The sequence below is a fragment of the Oryctolagus cuniculus genome, chromosome X, assembly GCF_964237555.1.
Source record: "Oryctolagus cuniculus chromosome X, mOryCun1.1, whole genome shotgun sequence".
NCBI classification, from domain to species: domain Eukaryota; kingdom Metazoa; phylum Chordata; class Mammalia; order Lagomorpha; family Leporidae; genus Oryctolagus; species Oryctolagus cuniculus.
The window spans coordinates 4,402,023-4,424,939 of NC_091453.1; the positions used below are offsets into that span (position 1 = coordinate 4,402,023).

Consider the following 22,917-nt stretch of genomic DNA (forward strand, 5'->3'; position numbering starts at 1 on the left):
CTCCAGCCGTTGCAGCCAATTGGGGAGTGAAACTAACGGATGGAAGATCTCTCTCTCTCTCTCTCTCTCTCTCTCTCTCTCTCTCTCTCTCTCCCCCTCTCTTCTCTCTGTGTAACTCTGATTTTAAAATAAATAAAATAAAAATTTTTAATAAAAAAAAGAAAGAAAATATAAATGATCTTCAAGGAGCCTGGCTTTCAAGGCAAGGATGGAGGATGACAGCTAAGAGGAAGGGGATGGACAGGAGCCTTATGGTCCCTTTAGGAGCATCGTGAGCCTAGGCCATGGAGGCTGCTCAGGTAAGAGGCACAGTGGTGGGGGCAGCCCCTCCCTGCCTCTCCAGGGCACTTCTATGGGGCCTTCCCGGCTGGGTAAGAGGAACCCCAGTAAATGCTGCGCTCTCTCTAGTGGCACTGAGAAAGTCTCTGCAACCATTTTTAGTTTTCAAAGGGTCTTGGCTCATTTTATTCAAGGAACTTTAAAGGTTAAAAAACTGTCTTTTATATGAACTTTCTTTACCTTTGGGGTATGTAGCTCACAAAATCTTTGATGATTACAAGCTTTACATCAATCTCTATCAAGGAGTTAACTTTAAAAAAAAAGCCTCAGAGCAGGCATTTGGCCCAGCACCTAGGACTAGGACACTGATTGGGACACATCCCATATCAGAGTACCTGGGTTTGAATCCCAGCTCCTCAGCTTCCCACCCAACTTCCTGCTAATGTTCACCCAGGGAGGCAGCAGTGATGGCTCAAGTACTTGGGTCTGGCACCCACATGGGAGAACCAAGTTGAGTTCCTGGTTCCCTGCTTTGGCCTAGCCCAGCCCCTGCTGTTGTTGGCATTTGAGGAGCAAACCAACAAATAGGAGATCTCTATCTCTCCAGTTTTCCTCTCTCTCCCTCCTTCTCTTTCTGCCTCTCAAAATAAATAAATAAATAAATAAATAAAAACAAAGCCTCAGAACCATGTAAAATAGACTTTTAAAAAAAAGTGGGTAAGGTACCATTTTGTTTCAATTAAGACATTCTAGATATGTTTTAGCCACACATTAAATTTCATCCAAATCCACCAATTTCCTTTAAAGATTGAGAAATTAAATACTCAACAATCTACATGGAAAGGACTTAACTACATTTCATCAGCTATGAGTTGCTTTTTAAAAAAATATTTATTTGAAAGGCAGAGTGACAGAGAAGGAGAGACACACAGAGAGAAACAAATAGACAGACAAACAGATCTTCTATTCACTGGTTCACTCCTCAAAAGGCCACAATGGACAGGGCTAGGCCAGGCTGAAGCCAAGATCCAGAAACTCCATCCAGGTCTCCCATGTGCATGGCAGGGGCCCAAGTACTTGGGCTGTCATCTACACTTTCCTAAGAACATTAAGCAGGGAGCTAAATTGGAAGCAGAGCAGCCAGGACTAGAACCAGCATTGCAATATGAGATGCTAGCAGTTCAAGCAGTGGCTTAAACTGCTGTGCTACAATGCCAGTCCCATGAGCAGCTGTTTTTTAAAAAGCTACCCAAAAAATGTGCTTTTATTTCAAATTTTTCACCTTGAAATATTGTTCTAACTAGGAATTTCCTAAGTTTATCACAGAGGGGTGATATTCAGACAGCACTTGACGTGAGGCTGGTGTTGTGGTATAGCAGGGAAAACCAAAGCCAGCATCCCATATGGGCGCTGGTTCCAGTCCTGGCTATTCCACTGCCAATCCAGCTCCCTGCTAACGTGCCTGGGAAAGCAGCAGATAATGGCCCTAGTACTTGGGCCCTGTCACCCACATCGGAGACCTGGATGGAGTTCCAGGCTCCTGGCTTCAGCCTGGCCCAGCCCTGATCATTGCTGCCATGTGGGGAGTGAACCAGCAGATGGAAGTCCTCTCTCTCTCTGTCTCTCCCTCTCTCTCTCAAACTGTCATCCAAAAATTTAAATCTATCTTTAAAAGAAAAAGGAACTTGACACAAGAAAATTTCTATTAATCCAATGATATTAAAGGTGATAAGGAAAATCCTGGCTCAGTAGTTCAGAAAACTTCGTTTGAGAGGCAGAAGTTTAATACTTCACAACAACATTATGATTTTATACATTGGTTTTGATTTTCATCAGAGGAAACTGTATATACATTGTTCTCCTATTAATATTATAAAAATAAGGAGTCAATGTTTAATGCTAGGAGCCAAATTAAGCACTGGAAAACTAACACTTTAAATAATTATCTATATTGATTGATTTTATTTATCACCTACATGCCAAAGGATTTCAGAAGTCATATAAAAGTGAGATAAAGTAAAACCAAAAGCCACATTCATATGGGAATGAAAAATAAAAGTGCTGACTAATAAAGGGGATAAGGAATGAAATTATTATATAAGAACCTAGATTTAAGAAAAGGTACTATTGGGGCAGGCTCTATAACAAAGTGGGGTAAGTCACTGCTTGGGATCCCTAAATACCACACTGGATAGTCAATTTGAGTCCTGGCTGCCTTGCTTCCAATCCAGCTCACTGCTAGTGGGTCTGGGAGGCAATGGATGATGGTCCAAGTGCTTAGGTCCCTGCTACCTACATGGAAGACCCCACAGAATTCTTGGCTCCTGGCTTCAACCTGACCCAGCCCCAGCTGTGGTGACTATTTGGGGAGTAAACCAGTGGAGGGAGCATCTCTCTCTCTCTCTCTCTCTCTCTCTCTCTCTCTCTCTCTGCCATTCAAGTAAATAAATCTTTTCTTTAAAAAAAGAAAAACTGGGCTGATGCTGTGGTGTAGTGGGTAACGTTGCCGCCTTGAAGCACCGGCATCCCATATGGGCGCTAATTTGAGTCCCGGCTGCTCCACTTCAAATCCAGCTCTCTGCTATGGCCTGGGAAAGCAGTAGAAGATGGCCCAAGTGTTTGGGCCCTTGCCCCTGCGTGGGAGACCTGGTGGAAGCTCCTAGCTCTTGGCTTCGAATCAGCTCAGCTCCGGCCATTGCGGCCACCTGGGGAGTGAACCAGCAGATGAAAGACTCCTCTCTCTCTCTCTGCCTCCGCCTCTCTGTAACTCTGCCTTTCAAATAAATAAATCTTAAAAAAAAGAAAGAAAATAAAAGCTACTGGATATTAGTATGGATATAGTTTTTATATATAGTGATGGATATATATATATAGATAGATTTATGTATATGCATGGATTAGCATACATTCATTTATTTCCTAGCTCTGTTCTCTGAGAGGGTGTTGGATCAATAACAAGACAAGGGCAGCAATGAACACATTTAGTGTTCAAATCTTGGTTTCTAAATACCCTTCTCCAATAAAAGGAACCAGGGCTTCTCAAGAGAGGAACTGGGGCATGGAAGGTACAGATAATCCCAGAACATCTCATGATGTCAAAAATAAGAAAGTAGTTGGGGGCTAGCACTGTGACATAGCGGGTAAAGCTGCTGCCTACAGTGTCAGCATCCCATATGGGCACTGGTTCAAGACCCAGCTGCTCCATTTCCAATCCAACTCTCTGCTATGGTCTGGGAAAGCAGTAGATGTCCAAAATGCTTGGGCTCCTGCACCTGCGTGGAAGACCTGGAAGAAGTTCCTGGCTCCTAGCTTCAGATTGGCCCAGCTCTGGCTGTTGCAGCCATCTGAGAAGTAAACCAGTGGATGGAAGACCTCACTCTCTTTCTCTCTCTGCTCCTGCCTCTCTATATATAACCCTGCCTTTCTTTTTTTTTTTTCTTCTTCTTTTTTTCTTTATTTTGCCAGGCAGAGTTAGACAGTGAGAGAGAAAGAGAGAAAGATCTTCTTCTGTTGGCTCACCCCTCAAATGACCACTACGGGCAGCGTGCTGTGCTGATCCGAAGCCAGGAGCCAGGTGCTTCTTCCTGGTCTCTCATACGGGTGCAGGGCCCAAGCACTTGGGCCATCCTCCACTGCCCTCCCAGGTCATAGCAGAGAGCTGGACTGGAAGAGGAGCAACCGGGACTAGAACTCGGGGTGCCGGCACCGCAGGTGAAGGATTAGCCTAGTGAGCTGCGGTGCCGGCCCAAACCCTACCTTTCAAATAAATAAATAAATCTCAGAGAGAGAGAGAGAGAGAGAGAGAGAGGCTAAGAACAGGGTGGCAGCAGGTCAAAAGGCCACAGGAGCCAAGCCAACTAGAAAGAACTCCTGATAGCCATAGCTGGAAACTTTGATCAATGACTCAGAATAAGCTCCTGGCTTCAGATTGGCCAGCTGGGGAGTAAACCAGCAGATGGAAGACCTCTCTCACTCTCTGCCTCTCCTTCTGTCTCTCTCTCTCTCTGTAACTCTGATTTTCAAATAAATAAATAAATATTTTAAAAAAATAAAGTAAAATATATAAATATCCATGAGTCCATGTTGATATAAATATATATGGAATAAATAAGTGGGAGATAAAGCATAGCTGTGCTTTTCAAATTAATTCCCATTAATACAGAAAGAATGAGGGAAACTGAATCACCAAAGTAATGACTACTGCAAATAAAATCCATAGATGGGTTGAGAAGAAACAGGACATTAATAAAGTCTCAAAGTATCCTTCCACCCAAGATATTCATCACAAAGGGGAAAACTAGTAACTTTACAGTGGAAAAATCCAAAAGATACTGCATTAACCAAGTGATAAATGTTAACATTACCAATAAAAAGACAAATCTCTGATAAGATTCAGTGACAAGATAACATTGTTAGTCTTGCTAAAAATGCATATAATCTTAACCCATTCAAGAGAAAATATAAGACACACCAAAACTGAGAGACATTTTACACAATAACTGACAAGTATTCATCAAAAGTGACAAGGTCATGAAAGAAGAGGAAGGAACAAGGAACAGATGGACAAGACTAATGAGATACCACTCAGTTCAATGTGGGATATTGCACTGGATCCTGGAAGAGAAAAAAAACATGGGGGCCATCGCTGTAGGTAGCAGGCTAAGCTTCCGTCTGTGGCACCAGCATCCCATATGGGTGCCTGTTTGTGTCCTGGCTGCACCTCTTCAGATCCAGCTCTCTGTTATGGCCTAAAAAAGCAGTAGAAGATGGCACAAGTCCTTGGGCCCCTACACCCGTGTGGGAGGCCCAGAAGAAGCTCCTGGCTCCTGGCTTCAGATCAGCTCAGCTCGGACCGTTGCAGCCATTTGGGGAGTAACCAGAGGATGGAAGATCTATCTCTCTATCTCTCCCTCTGTCTGTAATTTTACCTCTCAAATAAATAAATAAAATATTTTTAAAAAGGATAACGATATGGAGGAGAGGAAGAAGGAGTGACAAAATTTAAACAAGGACAGTAGTTCAGCTAATCCTGCTATAACAAGGTTAATTTCCTGGTTTTGATTACTAGACTTATGCAATTACCTTAATTTTAAGTGCTATAGGTTAACATTAAAGGAAGCTGTGCAGTGTATGTAAATTAAACTCTGTAATATTCTAGCAACCCTTCCATAAATCTAAAATTACTTCAAGAATTTAAAAAGCTAATGAAATAGGCTACAAAAATGACATGAGTGTCCTGTTAGATACAGAAAAGAGGGAAAGAAAATGGTTAGAAGATCCTTGTCAGATAAAAAGAAGCATACCAGTTCAGGAGAAAGAAATATTTCCTTGAGCATGTGTTCAGAGTAACTCCACAGTATGTAAAGGCTGAAAAAGAATCTAAATTGTTTTCTTGGTGATGGTAAGTGTGAACATATTTGGCAATTAGCACTTAACATTACATAAATATTCAAGTTGAACTCCTTAAACTTCTGGGTGGAAAGACTAGTCTTCCAGTAGTCTGGCACGAGAGTTACTTTAAAAGCAAATATTTCTAACCATGAAAAAGAACCAAACATAAAGCTTTTGAGTTTTCAAATAATGCAACAGTGACACTCTGTGGACAAGATAGGGAACACTTAAACATCTCTCTTTTTTTTTTTTTTTTTAATAAATTTATCTTTAAATCACCTTAAATCCTTTTTTTTTTTATTTGACAGGTAGAGTTATAGACAGTGAAAGAGACAGGGAGAAAGGTCTTCCTTCCATTGGTTCACCCCCCCAAATGGCCGCTACGGCCGGTGCGCTGCGCCTATCCGAAGCCAGTAGCCAGGTGCTTCCTCCTGGTCTCCCATGCGAGTGCAGTGCCCAAGCACTTGGGCCATCCTCCACTGCCCTCTCAGGCCACAGCAGAGAGCTGGACTGGAAGAGAAGCAGCCGGGACTAGAACCTGGCACCCATATGGGATGCTGGAGCCGCAGGCGGAGGATTAACCAAATGAGCCACAGCGCTGGCCCCATCCTTTTATTTATTTATTTTTTTAACGAGACAGGACAATATACAAAGTAGTTGTCAATGTTTTTGTTTCAAAATACATGATAAAGGGTAATTATTAGTACTCTAGCTCCTGACTCCAGCTTCCTGATAATGCAGACCCTGGGAGGCAGCGGTGATGACTTAAGCAATTGGGTTCCTGCCATCTATATAGGGAGACCTGCATTGAGTTCTCAGCTCCCAGCTTCAGCCCAGCACAGTCCCAGCTACTGTGAGCATTTAACAAGTAAACCAGCAGGTAGGATATTTCTGTATCTATTCTTCTAGCTCTCTGTCTCTCAGATAAATTAATTAATTTTAAAATGATTAAAAAATTACCTGAACTACCGTCACATTACAAACACTAGATAGTCAAAATCATATGCATCATTGGGGCCGGCACTGTGATGCAGTGGATTAAAGCCCCAGCCTGCAGTGCTGGCATCCCATAAGGGCGCCGGTTCTAGTCCCGACTGCTCCACTTCCAATCCAGCTCTCTGCTATGGCCTGGGAAGGCAGTAGAAGATTGTCCAAGACCTTGAGTCCCTGCACCTGCATGGGAGACCTGGAAGAAGCTCCTGGCTCCTGGCTTCGGATCGGCCCAGCTCTGGCGTTGCAGCCATTTGGGAGTGAACCAGTGGATGGAAAACCTCTCTCTCTCTCTCTCTCTCTCTCTCTCTCTCTCTTTCTCCCTCTCTGTGTAACTCTGTCTTTTAAAATTATATGCATCGGGGCCAGTGCCATGGCTCAATAGGCTAATCCTCTGCCTGCGGCGCCGGCACACCAGGTTCCAGTCCCAGTGTCCCGGTTGTCCCTCTTCCTGTCCAGCTCTCTGCTGTGGCCCGGGAAGGCAGTAGAGGATGGCCCAAGTGCTTGGGCCCTGCACCCACGTGGGAGACCAGGAGGAAGCACCTGGCTACTGGCTTTGGATCGGCGCAGCACACAGGCCGTAGCGGCCATTTGGGGGGTGAACCAACGGAAGGAAGACCTTTCTCTCTGTCTCTCTTTCTCACTGTCTAACTCTGCCTGTCTAATAAAAAAATTATATGCATCATGATATAGATTAATAATCAGTCAAAATTATATGGCATTGATATAGATTAATAGGTTAATAATTACAAACACAATATTACTACCTTATCTGTGTACAATGCTTCATGATTTTCAAAGTGCTTTTAGATAAACCATGATATTTAGTAGGCAATTAATATTTTTACCCCCAAAGATGAAGATATTGGGGTTGACAGAAGTTGAGAACTGCCTATGTTACTTATTGTGACACTAACATTCACATCCTTACATAAACAAATAAATGTATTTTCTGTTAAGCTAGCATATATGGTTTAGTAATCTATTTTATTCAACTTCAGAGATCAACATAGCAAAATATGATAGGAATGTAAAACAGTATAAACACTTCCAAAAACAGTTTGGCAGTTTCCAATAAAGTTAAACTTTCATCTACACCATGACCCAATATTTCTATTCCTGGAAATTTACCTAAATTTAATATAACCATATTTTTACAAGGAGACTTTCCTAAGCATTTTCACAATGACTTACTCATAACAGCCCAAAGCTGAAAACAACCCAAATGTCCACCAAGAGAATGGATAAATAAATTATGGACATTCACAATGGAATATGACTTAGCAATAAACAGGAATGAAATACTAAGACAAGAAATGAATCATTCAAAGAGTAAGGAAAAGAAATGAACACAAAAGACATGATTATAATTTATATAATAAAATTATATTTTTACAAAGCTATTAACAAAGTTGTAGAATAGAGAAAACCAATCTAGGATGGAAAAGCCATCAAAATGGCATTCCCCTCATGGTTAGTAGAGATGGGGGCTTATTGGGAAGAGGCATGAAGGTACTTTCTGGGGCCAGGTAAGTGTGTTCCTATCTTGATAGGGGTGTGGGCATATATACGAGGGAGCTTCAAAAAACTTGTAGAAAGTGTGCGTTATTTTTCATTCTAGTCTTCCATGAGTTCTTTGAAGCCTCCTCATATTTATCAAGATTCTTCAAACTGTATACTAAAGATATGTCCAGTTCACCATATGAATTTAAACTCAATCAAAAAAATTAATAAAAAATATATAAATTGTAGGGGCCAATGTTGTGGCATTGTGAGTTAAGCCATCACTTACAACACTGGCATTCCATATCAGAGTGCTGGTTCAAGTTCACTTCCAACCCAACTCCCTGCTAATACACATGGGAAGATAGCAGCTAATGACTCAAGTATTTGGTCCCTTGCCATGTGGGAGACCTGGATGGAGCTCTGGGCTCCTGGCTTCAGCCTGGCCCAGACCTGGCTATTGCAACCATTTGGGAAGTAAACCAGGAGATGGAAAATCCATCTCTCTCTCTCTCTCTCTCTCTCTCTCTCTGCCTTTCAAGTAAATAATCTTTAAAAGATAAAATGAAATGAAACTCAATTGAACAAAGAAATATAAAAGAAAAAAAGCAAAGAAAGATTTTCATTTTAATGTACAAACCGTATACTTTTCCCCTAGCAGAGATGATCGTGCTTTTTTGCACAGTGGGTTATCATCCACTGAGTTGGGGTGGGCTCTTTTTAAATTTTCTGAATGGTTTACTGGTAAAACTTCTGGGTTTTCTTGGGCTACAAAATCTTCAGCTCCTGAAAAGCAACACATACAGAAGTCACTTCACAGCTTACTACCTCGATAACCTTTATATAGACATGCTCTCAGAATGTCACCTCCAATTGGAGTCCTGGTTAAATGTCACAATGACAAAACAAGAACACTTCCACCAGCAATTTAGAACGAGTCTTTAAAAACCAAAGGGCTATAGTGTCCGCAACGAGGCATAAGAATCAAAATCAGGGGCCAGTGTTGTGGTGCAACAGGTTAAGCTGCCACCTATGATGCCGGCATCCCATGAGTCTCAGCTGCTTCACTTCCGATCCAGCTCTCTCTTAATGCACCTGGGAAAACAGCCAAAGATGGCCCAAGTGCTTGGGACTCTGTCACCCATGTGGGAGACCCAGATGGAGTTCCTGGCTGCTGGCTTCAGCCTGGCCCAGCTGTGGCCGCTGTGGCCATTTGGGGAAGTGAACCAGTGGGTGGAAAATATCTTTTGCTCTGTCTCTCCCTCTCTTTTCATGACTCTGCCTTTCAAATAAATATTAAAAATTTTTAAATACATGTATAAGTTTTTTCATAATATATATTTTTCATGAACTTTTAAAGACCTCTCCCATCTTAAAACTGCTATAGGGGCCGGCGCTGTGGCGTAGCGGGTAAAGCCACCACTGCAGTGCCTGCATCCCATATGGATGCCGGTTCGAATCCAGGCTGCTCTACTTCTGATCCAGCTCTCTGATATGGCCTGGGAAAGCACTGGAAGATGGCCCAAAGCTGTAGGCCCCTGCACCTGCATAGGAGATCCGGAAGAAGCTCCTGGTTCCTGGCTTCAGATCGGCACAGCTCCAGCCGTTGCAGCCAATTGGGGAGTAAACCAGCAGATGGAAGACCTCTCTTTCTCTCTCTCTCTCTGCTTCTCCTTCTCTCTCTGTGTAACTCTGACTTTCAAATAAATAAATAAATCTTTTAAAAAAACCTTGGCTATAATCACTTATTAGTTTGAAGAGATTTTTGTTGATCCTTTGAGATTTTTCTACATAGACAATCATGTCACCTGCTCCGTGGTCTTTTTCTTTCTCTTTTCAAAGATTTACTTATGTTTATTTATTTGAAAGGCAGGGCCAAAGAGAGGGAGATACAGAGAAAGAGATCTTCCATCTGCTGGTTCACTCCCCAAATGGCAGCCAAAGCCAGGAGCCAGGAACTCCATCCTGGTCTCCCACATGGATAATAGGCACCCAAGTAGTTGGGCCATCATCTGCTGCCCTCCCAAGAGCATTATCAGAAAGCTGGATCATAAGTGGATCAGCTGGAGCTTAAACCAGGACTCTGGTACTGGATGCCAGCACCACAAGTTGCAGCTTAACACGCCACGCCACAGAGCAGGCCCCTGTTCCATGGGCTCCTGACCCAAGTTGTTCTCCTGTCCGTTCAGTGTTACCTTTTCACTTGTCTTGCCACGAAAAAGTTATCATTAGCGTTGCCAGACATAAATAATTTTTCAGAGACAGAGAATATATTTTCTCCAATGCTTTCTGAGATGATCTCCCATAGAGCAAAGGAGAAAAAGAGACATGTCAAAGGAGAAGTGAAGACAAAAGGCAAGCACAAGCAAATACTGTGATTATTACCATGAAGCTTAGCCCTCTGGCAATAACTAACACAAATGCTATGGGCCTATTTAGTCCACTTACTAGAAATGGAGACCAGGGAGCAAATTTTTCCCTAGAAGGGAATTTAACAAAATTATTATATAACACTTAAGATGGCTGCTGATAGTTACCGTCGCTGTCTTCAGAATCTAGTTGTTCAGACACATCATCATTGGAAGAGCTGTCCTGGAAAAACTCTGCTTCAGAATCCTCCATCGTAACATCATCATAATAATAGATGATATTATTCTCGTTGTCTTCAACAATTAGAATATAATCTAAGAATATGCAAAGAGGAGCGCAGACCAGACATCACGTTACATAAACAGTTGCTAGAGGAAACTACTTTATAAGATTATGGATTGTTTAAAATATATTTTAGCTGAAAATTTGCATTAAGTATTTGTGTCTGTAATCATTACAAGTCAGCTAACAAACTGTTTGGAATGAAGCTTTGAGATATATATGTATGTATACACACAGAGTATCATTCCTAGTACTTCCAATTTTGTAGAGCAATAAATTTCTTCACTGAATCAGTAAATTTCTTCTCATTTAAGAAATGTGACCACCTGGCCCATGCTATCGTGTGCTTTTAACTTCTACATGATGAACCCGATGTTATATGGCTACTTTGGATGACCATGAATTCCAAACCTAGTCTCTAAAAAATAGTACTATTTACAATAATTAATATTGCAGAAATAAAGTGAAAAAGTAAATGTTATAAAACACTACATTTAAACTGAATCTCACAAAACATGAAATCAGTAACCACAAAAAAATTAGATGTGGAATAGCAATTCAGAACATCATTTTAATGAATACAAAAAATAACACATTACGTAAACTATTAGCTATCTAAATGAGCTTTTGTATTTCTTAAACTTGGTCTGAAAAGCAAGAACATGCTTCAAGTGTTTACTCACACATCACAACTACATTACAATGTAATTGGGACTCACTGCATTCATTTGAAATAGATCAAAGCAGAAGAATAAATTAATTAGCTAATGTGAGGAGACTGTGAAAATGGTACTAAGGAAATCATGTGATGTCAGCCATATCCAGAGGTCTGACCTGTGGGTCAAACACCATCCACTCTTCTGTCTTCATGGGAAAAAACAAAAACAGCAAAACATTAGGAACTACCTAAATATCTAAAAAGGGGGGTTAAATAAGGAAAAGCTTATATAAATTATGGCATTTCCCTAAGATGGAATAATAATGAGAAGTATGTTCTCAAAGAACATTAATTGATATTAGAAATGTTTGTGAAATAATGTTAAAGAGAGGGGCCGGTGCTGTGGCGTAGCAGGTGAAGCCACCACCTGCAGTACTGGCATTCTATATGAGCCGGTTCAAGTCCTGGCTGCTCCACTTCTGATCCAGCTCCCTGCTAATGCACCTGGGAAAGCATTGGAAGATGGCCCAAGTCCTTGGGCCTCTGCACCTTCGTGGGAGACCTGGAGGAAGCTCCTGGCTTCAGCCCAGCTCTGGCCATTACGGCCATTTGGGGAGTAAACCAGTGGATGGAAGATATCTCTTGCTCTCTCTCTCTCTCTCTGCCTCTTTGTAACTCTGCCTTTCAAATAAATAAATAAATCTTTTTTAAAAATGTTAAAGAGAAAAAGGGGAGTTAAATAGAAAAATACAGTATAATCCTAACTTTGAGATCCAAAGGAAACATCAGTAGTTATCTAGGTGGCTATCTTTAAGTAGGGAAATTATTTTCACCAGACTTATTTAACAATAAATTTTAGACTTTATCATCAGGCGAAAATAAAAAAAAATTGAAAATTTCTTTTTAAGGCAGCTTTTTGCATATCAACAGGTTCGTCAAACTTCAGCTAGTAAAGCTATCCACAACTGTGCTACGGTTTATCAGTAAATGTGTAAAATTTCAATTAATTCCTTTAGGTATACAAAACTCTCCATAATACACATTTTAACAGATATTATACCATTTGTAAGTTTTCTGAAGGTGACGTACCCAAGGCACAGGCATTGCCTTTGCCATCGACCTACGGCATAGGGCACGGGTCGCCCAGAAGAGGGCTGAGCCCCGCGCCCCTTCGAGGAACACAAGGCGACACCCGGCCGCTCCCGGCAGCCAGACCGCTCCAATGTTTGGAGAAAGCCAAACCGCGCCAACGCGCTGACCAATCCCTTCCTCCACGTTCGGGCAGGACCCGCACACGCGACCGTGCCCTCGTCCGCAGCCGACTCCAGGGACCACCGCGTCGGCCAGAGCGAGGCGCGGAACGCAGCCCACAGCGCCCCGCACCGCTCGGCGCCCGCGGCCGCCCGCCGGAGCCGCGAGGCGCGAAACGACTCTCGCAGGTGCCCCGCGTTCCACCCCGGCCCCGCGCCCAGAAGCGGCTCGCAAAGGCCCGTTCCCTGCGACCCACGATCACTCGGAACCCGGAGAGGGGCAGCCAGGCAGCGAGAGGGAGGGGCGCCACCCTCGCAGCCCCAGCTGCGGCCTTTTCTACCCGCCGAGCCCCGCAGCGGACGGGCCGGGCCCAGGAGCCCGCGCCCAAGGCTCCCCTGCTTTACAGGGGTCCCCGCGTTTTGCAGCATTTCAGGAGAGAACGAGGCTCGAAATATTCGCGCGAATTCCTTCCCAACACCCCTGCATCTTCATCTACAGGAAAACAGCGAGAGCGCAGGAGGGTCCCGCAAAACGGTCGTCGAAGAACAGAATTCAAACAAACGCGTGCTTACTCCGACGCGAGAAAGACTACTGAAGCCCAGACTTAGGGTTTTTTTTTCCATAGCGGGCATTTCAATGAACTTTTGGAAGATTCCTCAAAGGCATGAATTCAGAAAACGGTGCACCGAAATCAAACGACTTCAATTCGGTACCCCACAAACTTTCCGACGCACCCCCGTCCTGTCTGTGCTAGCTCAACTGCTAACCAACAAGGCTTCGAAATGTGCAGCTCAGTCCCAAAACACGTTCTATAGATCAACTGCTGAGTTTCCTAACTCTTTTAACTGAAAACTCTAAAAGTCCGAGAGTCTAGGTCCTTCCTCAACCCTCACTCACCTCCAGCAAGGAAGAGAAAGGTTGAAAATCAGCACCAGTACGAAGTGGCCAAATCTCAAACGCTCACAAGCCCCGGCGCCCAGCGAGAGGCGGTGGGAACCACCGAAACCACCCCCCACCGTGGCGCTGCTGAACTTGACGCTGGGAAGGACCTACTCGCTCTCGCAGCTAAAGAAATTATTTTGCTTCAGAGCAGGGCGCAGCACATTCTCTCCACGCCCCCCACCTTCCCCTCCCCACTCTCCCTCCCCCCAGACCCCCCAGAGTCTCAACGCTTCCCTGCTTAAGACCCGGCTCCGCAGCTGCAAAAAAAAAAAAAAAAAAAAAAAAAAAAAGTAACAAGCGCGCCCAGAACTCGCCACGCGGTACGACGTGTGGCAAAATGGCTGGTTCCTCCATTTCCCCGATCCGACGCCGCTGCAGTTTTATGGCCACGCGAGGCTCTGAAAAGCGCGGGCCCACATACCGGTGAAGAAGGCGCGGCCTCTCAGTGAGCGCTAGCGGAGAACGCCAAGGCCACCTGCCACCTAGAGCCCTTGAACGCTGCAAGCTACGAAACCGCCAGGAGCACTAGTTCCACCTTGAGCCCCAGTTATGTTGGAAGCTCGGGGAACGCCACGAACCCTAGAGGCCATGAGCCCTAAATTTACCTCAATCCCCTGGGACGCCACAAGCGCTAAGATCACCTCGAGTCTTAGGGACACCAAGAGCTCTAAAATCACCTCAGTCCCCGAGGCGTCCCGAGCCCGAGCCCTAGGATCACTCAGCTCCCCCGCGACGCCGCGAACCGTAAAGTCACCTCAAGCCCCAGGATGCCGCAAGCCTTAGAATCACCTCGAACCGAGAGGACGCCGGGAGTCGCTCGATCCCGGGACGCCACGAGTCTTAGAATCACCTCAGGCCCCCGCAACGACGTGAGCCCTAGATTCACCTCAAGAGCCCGGGGGGCGCCGTACGCCCTCGGATTGGCTAGGGCGAGACGCCGCGAGCCCCGGGTTCACCTCAAGTCCCGAGGGCACCTCGTGCCCAAGGACCAACTCCATTTCCCGGGCGCCACAAGCTCTAGAATCACCTCGAGCCCCGGGACGCCGTGCGCCTTAGAATTAGCTCGATCCCCTCATGACGCCGCGAGCCCTCATTCACCTCAGGCGCCGGAGATGCCCCAAACCAACTCGATCCCCGCGACGCCAGGAACCCTGTGATCATCTCCAGCCTCAGGAGACACTTTGGGCCACTAGAACCGCGTGCACCCCTGAGACGTCCTGCACCCAGGGCCATTCCCCGCCCTTGGAACCCGGGTTCCCAAAAGTTAGCTGATCAACCAAGTACGACGCCGTAGAACGATTGACGGCCGTCGCCAAAGACCAGCCAATCCGGCAGCCGTCCGGGCGACCGTCTACCAGCACCGCCCGTATCCCATCAGAGTTTGAAGCAGAAACTCGGGGGGTAGCTCAGGAGAGGGACCCTTACCCTGTAGTTCAGACATCGTGAGGTGGTGGCGCCAGAGCAACTGAGGCTTGGCGTCTGAGTACCTACTGGGTCACGCCCACGAGGCGTCCGCGGACAAAGAGACGCCTAATGGAAGGGGGGCCAACCTACTAGGCTCAGGGTTCTGCGGCTGCGCAGTAGTGCAGGGCGCGCTTGCGCGATCTAGAAGTTGGGGGGTAGGGATTCAAATGTGGCGTCTTAGACGTCTTAGACGTGGGGGAGGAGTTCCAAGTGTGGCGCCTTGCCCGCTTCACATTCCACTGATTGTATGTGTGTGTGTAATTTTTGCGCGGCATGTACACAAATGTATACTATGTGTATGCCTACATGCATATATTTATGTATATGTTTGCCTCTACACAAAATGCTCTGTTAGAGAGCTGACTTCAGACTAACGTTCAGGGCTGCACGCGCACATCCAATGCCGGCTTCAGGAACAGAATCCAAAATAATACAGCTCGTAACATGTGCCCCTAATCACTCCTACTAATTCTTCCATGCCACCCTAGACTTCAGCTACTCTGCTCTCTTGCTACATCATTTTCCAAAAAAAAAGCGGCGTGCTTTCTTCCTCCATAAGGGAATGCCCGTTATGATTTACCGAGCGCTCGCCACAACTCATTTCCGGCGTCCTATTCAAGCTGTCGTAAGAAGTCGATTTCGGCGAACCGTTTCAAAAACGAGAAATCTGAGGCTTGGAGAGCTCAAAGCTACAATGCTAGTGGCAGAGTTATGATTCCAACACGCCTATCAACCCCCATAGCGCATGGCCATATTCCTTGTGTTATTCTACTTCAGGTTCCATTTGCATCTGGAAATTCTTTACAACCTTCAAGGCCTGTTCCAGTAGGATGTCTGTCTAATAATGCTCGCACCAAGACACTTTCCTACAGCCCCTTGAGAAGGATGAATCACTCCACTGGGACCCCACAGCAAGATACCTTTTTATCCCTTTTAGCACTTAAATTATTTTGTCAAATAGAAATCCTAATCAACACACCTCCCTCCTTCTAAGTTCCTACAGAGCAGCACAAAGTCTTATATGTGTTTAACAGCACTCCCCTCACAAGATCCCAAGAATTAAATGATACGAACTACAAAGCACAGGCTGGTGCTGTTAGCAGTGGGTGCGGGGTGGGGAGGGGCGGGATTGAGCCGCTGTCTGCCATGTCTTCACCCCATATGGGAAGCGGTTCGAGCTCCAGCTGCTTCACTTCGGACCCAGCTCCCTGCTAATGTGCCTGGGAAAGCAGCGTTCCCAGGTCACAGCAGAGAGCTGGATTGGAAGAGGAGCAGCCGGGATTAGAACCGGCGCTCACATGGGATTCTGGCACCACAAGTGGAGGCTTAGCCCACTACGCCACAGCACTGGCCCCACTGACTTTTTTTTTTTTTTAAGATTTATTTTATTTATTTGAAAGGCAGATTTACAGAGAGAGACAGGAAGGGGGAAGACATCAATCTTCCACCCATTGCTTTACTCCCCAAATGGCCACAACAGCCAGGAGCCAGAAACCAGGAGCTTCATCTGGGTCTCCCACATGGGTGCAGGGGCCCCAGCACCTAGGTCACCCTCTGCTGCTTTCCCAGGCACATTACCAGGGAGCCGGGTCAAAGTGCAGCAGCCAAGACTCAAACCAGCACCCACATGGGATACTGTTGTTGCAGGCATGGCTTAACCTGTACGCTACAACACTGGCCCCATACACTGACTCTTAGCACCGTCTCTCTCCTCCTTTGGAAGAAAAGTGACAATTTCTTTACTTGTACAAAGGAAAGGTACGTTTTGTTTTTATTAATTAATTAATATTTATTTTTAGTTTGTACTTATTTTGACAGGCAGGGAGAGACAGAAAAGGAGAAAGAGAGCTTCCACCCTCTGGCTCACTCTCCAAATTACCCACAACCACTGGGGCAGGGGCGGGGGAAAGCCAGGAGTCAAGTGTTCGATGCAGGTCTTCCACAAAGTTTTGCAGCAACCCAAGTACTTGAGCCATCATCCGCTGCTTCCCAGGGTGTACACAGCAAGAAGCCAGAATCAGGGGTGGAGCTGGGGATTGAATGCAGGCACTCTGGTGTGGGATGCAGGATGCAGGCTGCCTAACTAGCCACTGAAACACTAGGCCCAAAATTCCCCCTGGAAAGTTCTGTGTTCATTAGTGAAAAATACGCAGATGTTTTGCTGTTGCCCGGGACTGCGAATGTCTCTGTAGGAGGGAGTAGAGAATGCCTCTGTAGGAGAGAGTACACAGAGAACTAGAAAGGAGACACTGTATGAATGACTGATGTGCATCTACCTCAGCTCCAACTTCACTCACTTTTGCCAGCCCTGGGAACATGGATAAGGGCCCTTTAAATACATTTTCCTTTACCAGGGGCTCAATTTCAGCTTTTGTGAGTAGGAGGTGCTGGAGACCTTGGTGGAGGAAAAGAATTTGGCCTCCTGCTTCCCCCGTGCTCTGTGGCAGACTTCAGCTTGCTTCTAGAGGGCAATTTCTGACAAGTTCTAGAAGGCAGGCTTCCGGTGCTTTGCACAAGTTTCAGAGTGTGACTTTACAGCAAGTTCCACCAGTGCAGCCCCAGTGACCCGTGTGCTACTCCGTGAGCCACACGTGTGCATCTTGGCTCTCTATCTCAGCCCTAAGGATAGTGCTTATTCCTTACAACTAGTTCATGGATTCTTGCAAGTGTTCTTTATTTCTCATGAGCCAATCCCTCGTCCCTTCAATTCTCAGTAGCACTTCATACTTCTTTATGTCCAACGTGTTCTGTTCAAACGATTGCGTCATTTTTCTCTTCATATCGGACTCGAACTGATGCACTCCCCCTCTTACATCCCCTTCTCCCATCTAGAACTCTACGAGGCCTGTGCATGGCATGTAATTGGCTGTCCAACAGACAGGCAACCATGTCTGTCAGTTTCACGTCAGGTCAGTCCTGCGCACTCATTGGCTTGGCCCCTCTTTTCCATGGACGGTGATGGAAGGGAGGGAAGAAAGGCATTCCTCACTGGCACTCCTCAGGTTAGCTTTCCAGTTCCTCACTTACCGAAGCTGCACACGCCTGCAGTGCGAAGAGACGCTGGTAATGCTGTCTCCCTATTCTCCGGTGCGAGCTGGAGCAGGGGTTTCTGGGGACAACCTGGCATTCTGCAGCCTAAAAACAAACAAACAAACTGCATGTATCACCTGCCCAAAAGCCTCTTAATAAATTTGAAAATTCCAAGAGTTTGGGGCCGGTGCCGTGGCTCACTTGGTTAATCCTCTGCTGCGGTGCCGGCATCCCACATGGGCGCTGGGTTCTAGTCCCGGTTGCTCCTCTTCCAGTCCAGCTCTCTGTTGTGGCCCGGGAGGGCAGTGGAGGATGGCCCAAGTGCTTGGGCCCTGCACCCACATGGGAGACCAGGAGAAGCACCTGGCTCCTGGCTTCGGATCAGCCCTGAGCACTGGCCATGGCGGCCATTTGGGGGGTGAACCAATGGAAGGAAGACCTTTCTCTCTCTCTCACTGTCTATAACTCTACCTGTCAAATAAATTTTTAAAAATTAAAAAAAGAAATTCCAAGAGTTTAAAAGGTGGATGTTATATTTTTAAAACATAATAATATTACAGAACACCAAAAAGTTCACAAAATTATAGCCATTGCTGAGCTAGGGAGCTGGGAAAGACTGGAAACATACAGAGGTGTGAACAGCTGAGAATACTGCTTTTGCTCTCGGGCATTTACTGAGCCAGAAGAGGAGAGAGGAGGTGGGACTGCACTTGTTGTGGTTTTGTGGGACTGAAGGACCAAACAGAAGCTCCAACCCATCAAAGGATGGTGAACCCACCAAAAGCGGGTCAACCCCCTCCTGCCTCTGGGCCCATGAAGAGACACAGCCGCTTGGCAGCTGCCCTGTAACAGACATCCAGAGTTAACCAGATTCCTCCTTCCACCTGCAGTTCCTCCTCCTGTCACCTCCCGGGCTTTAGCACTCCCAGAGGTCCTGTGAACTCCCTCTCTCCTGTGAACACAATGCCAGCATATTTCACCAAGACATTTTAAATACAATATCCAGCATAAAGTGAAATGTAAGCAGATATAGGAGAGGATAAGACAGCAGATGAATCAACTGAAGCTTCTATAATCCGAGGACAGTGCCTTCTGCTGCACCTCCCCCTCCCTGCGCCACACCCCACACCCACAGGGAGCCTCGCAGGTGTCCTGACAGCTCCAGGCCGCGACCTCAGGCCTCGGCAGCCGCGAGTGTGGGAGCCTCTTGGGACATCGTGGAAGGGTGCAGAGCGAAGGGGCCTGGAGGGGCCGAGTTCGCGGAAAGAAGCCTCCGCACCCTCGTGGACGGACAAGTGTGTTAGGGCCGCACCTGAGAGGCTGCCTGGCCGCAGCCGACCCCACAGCTCCCAGCGGAGGCGGAAAGAAAAGCCCAGGACAGAGCCACTGCCACAGCAGGGCGGGGGCTGAAGCGGCCACCTGGGTGTTTCTGGGACAGGGCACGGAAGACTGGTGGGGACCTCGGCCAGCAGCAGAGGGCAGGCAGGGACAGTGCTGGCGAGGGACTGCAGCAGGCCAGGCAGCAGACGCAGCCACTGCTGTGTCCCCAGGGGACTGAGGGCCAGGGACGCCTGTTCTGCCCCCGCCCCACGGCCATACCTCAAGGTCACCAAGGGAGCCAGAGAGAGTCTGATGCCAAGGCCCCAGCCCAGAGCCTCCCACGCACTGGCAGGCACGCTCAGGGGCCCCAGGCTGAGACCCACTGCCCCACTGCACGCCGTGTCTGTCCCAGGCAGGTGACACTACTCCCACACCGACGGGCCAGGTGCCCATCACCCAGCTGTTTCCCTGCAGCTGAGCCAGCGGGCTGCACCCAGCGTGTGGCCGGAAGAGGCATGAAGGGACTTCAGTGCAGCCCACAGCAGCACAGCCCAGGGGGCCCCCGGCACAGCCAGCCGAGGACTCCGCATGGTCAAGGAGCAGTGCTCACCCTCGCCGTGTGCAGCTCACGCTGTCATTTCTGTGTGCAACCCCGCGGGCTGTGGCACAACCACTGAGCGTGGACACTCGCAGCGTGAAAGCCAGGACACGCTGGGGGTGGCAGGTCTGAGGTGTGAGAGCCACACGTGGACTCCACCCCCACGCCCGGGCTGCCTGGTCGCCTCCCTGGGTCCGCACAGGGTCTGGGGCTCCAAGGACCTCAGGAACACGTCTCAGGGTGGGCCAGGAAGGAGACAGTCGGGGAGGGCAGGCAAGACCTGGTGAGCCAGCGTGGCCACTTATGTTTTCTGTGCGGAGAGACGGAGAGGCCAGAAGAGCCACAGGACACCACAAGGCTGCATCCTAGGGCTTGTGAGGTTGCGTCCCATCGGTTACTCTGCATAGCGTGTGTGGGCCTGTGTGCGTGTCTGTGTGTGGGAGACAGAGGCGGAGACAGGCAGGCAGAGGGCGCTGAGACGGGTGCTGAGAGTGGCACAGGGAAAAGGTGCCCGCCCGCCCACTTTTTGCAAGAGCTTGCCTTGGATGAAGTAAAATTTGCCTGAGAATTTCGGTCTGTCTCCGGGCTGACACCCCTGGGGAGAAGCCCAGCCAGTCAGGCACCCGGAGTATATGTGTGCTGGGGATGGCAGGAGGCAGCAGTGGCTTCTGGGGGACGAGCGACCTTGGAGGTCACCTCCTCGGATGCACCAGGCCACAGTGACTGCTGCAGGTGCAGAGCTCTGGGGCCGGTGTCACCCTCGCCTGTTTGCTGGGGAAGCGAATTCAGCGTATTTATCTGACCACCACGGCATGTGTCCTCCTGGGGGGCCTCTGTTCTGGTAGGGGGACAGTCCCCATCATCCCACCCTGTCACAGGGCCACAGGGGACCCTGCCCTCCCACCCAGCCCATCACTGTGTGCTCCTGAGGCCAGTGCAACAAGCTGTTTGCAGCCTTGAATCCAGGTCGAGAGCCCTCAGCGTGCTGGTCGCCCTCATGGGTCCTTAACTTTGGCATTTCACTTTTTTAAAAAGGAGCAGCTGGGACACAAATTGGTGCCCAAATGGGATGCCGGCGCCACAGGCAGAGGCTTAGCCCATAATGCCAAAGCATCGGCCCTGGCATTTCAATTTTGAGAATGCAAATGTGAAAAACAGCCATTAACAAATTCGAATGGGGCAAGCATTTGGCCTAGTGATTAAGACAGCTACAGCCTATGTGGGAGTCCCTGGGTTTGAATTCCAGCTCTGCTCCTAATTCCACCTTCCTGCCATGCACGCCCTGGGAGGTAGCAGGTAGTTGGGTCTCTGCCATCCATGTAGGAGATCCCAACTGAGTTCCAAGCTCCTGGCTCAGGCTTGGCCAAGGCTTGGCTGTTGCAGGCATTTGGGGAATAAATCAGCAAATGGAAAATCTCTCTCTGCCATGCCACTTCCATCTTTCTGCCTTTCAAATAAATAAAAAATAGAGGTTTTAAAAAGCTCTACCAAAAAGTTCAACTAAGACCACTGTAAAACATTAAGCTTCTCAGACTTCAGGAAATCTTTAGTTTCTTCTTGCATCATATTTTAAAATTTATTTATTTATTTTTATATATTTATCCGTTTATTTGAAAGGCAGAGATAGAGAGAGGCAGAGGCAGAGAGAGAGAGAGAGATAGACAGAGAGAGGTCTTCCATCTGCTGATTCACTCACAAGATGGCCACAACGGCCAGAGCTGCACCGATCTGAAGGCAGGAAGCAAGAGCTTCTTCTTGGTCTCCCACGTGGGTGCAGGGTCCCTAGGACTTGGGCCATCCTCCACTGGTTTCCCAGGCCATAGCAGAGAGCTGGATCGGAAGTAGAGCAGATGGGACTCAAACTGGCGCTCATATGGGAGGCCGGCACTGCAGGCTGTGGCTTCACCTGCTATGCCACAGCGCCGGCCTCTCTCACATAATTTTTTTTTTAAAGATTTATTTATTTATTTGAAAGTCAGAGTTACACAGGGAGAGAGGCAGAGATAGAAAGAGAGAGAGTCTTCCATCCGCTGGTTCACTCCCCAATTGGCCACAACGGCCGGAGCTGCGCTGACCTGAAGCCAGGAGCCAGGAGCTTCCTCCAGGTCTCCCACGCGGGTGCAGGGGTCCAAGTACTTGGACCATCTTCTACTGCTATCCCAGGCCACAGTGGAGAGCTGGATAGGAAGTGGAGCAGCCGGGTCTTGAACTGGCGCCCATATGGGATGCTGGCGCTTCAGGCCAGGGCGTTAACCTGCTGCGCCACAGCGCCGGCCCCTCTCACATCATTTTAAAAGGAAAGTTGTACTTAAATGTTTTCTCATTATCACTGACTAGTAACTTGACCTACCCCTCAGAGGGGCATCTACTCTTCTGAGAACAGCCCGGAAGAGGGCAGGATGAAATGGCTAGAGGTGACCCCAAGGAAACTGCATGGACAGGACATCCATCGCGGGTACCTCACCTGGAGGATGATAAGGCCCTGTCTGCTGAGAGCTCCCTGCTCCCCCACCCCCCGCTCCCAAAACAGCTGCTCCTGATTTGTCTACACTGCATGTCTCACAGTGTGGCCTCTTCCCATTCCTTTAATTGTTTCCCACTGCTGATTGGACTCCCATTCAAAGCTGACCCAAGGTCCTTCCTGTCCCAGGCACTACCCAGCACTCTGGAACCCAGGCTAAACTCTATGTGGGGAACAAGCCTGAAGTCGTGCTTCATGTCGAGGCCACAGGGTTGCCTTCCCGGGCTCCAGGACAGTGCGCTATAAGCCGAGTTCAGGACAGACAGGGAGCAGCAGGCAAATGCGGAGGAAAGGCCAGCCAGCCTGGTGGCTTCAGCT

At 47.6% G+C, this 22,917-nt stretch overlaps 1 protein-coding gene across 3 annotated transcripts in view; it reads right to left on the minus strand.

Moving 5' to 3' along the window:
- The window catches only part of BEND2 (BEN domain containing 2), a 57,450-nt gene extending 42,227 nt beyond the window's left edge, over positions 1–15,223 (minus strand). For 2 of the 3 annotated variants that reach the window (XM_070067226.1, XM_070067225.1), the window contains exons 1-3: positions 15,092–15,223; positions 10,701–10,847; positions 8,804–8,949 (exon numbers count right to left, since the gene is read on the minus strand). In XM_070067226.1, coding sequence (XP_069923327.1) covers positions 8,804–8,949; positions 10,701–10,847; positions 15,092–15,107 — 309 coding nt within the window. In that variant the 5' untranslated portion in view covers positions 15,108–15,223. Of the gene's footprint in view, positions 1–8,803; positions 8,950–10,700; positions 10,848–13,621; positions 13,792–15,091 lie in introns of those variants that run through there. The other variant, XM_070067227.1, reaches the window with a different exon arrangement.
- Between the last annotated feature and the right edge of the window lie 7,694 nt (positions 15,224–22,917).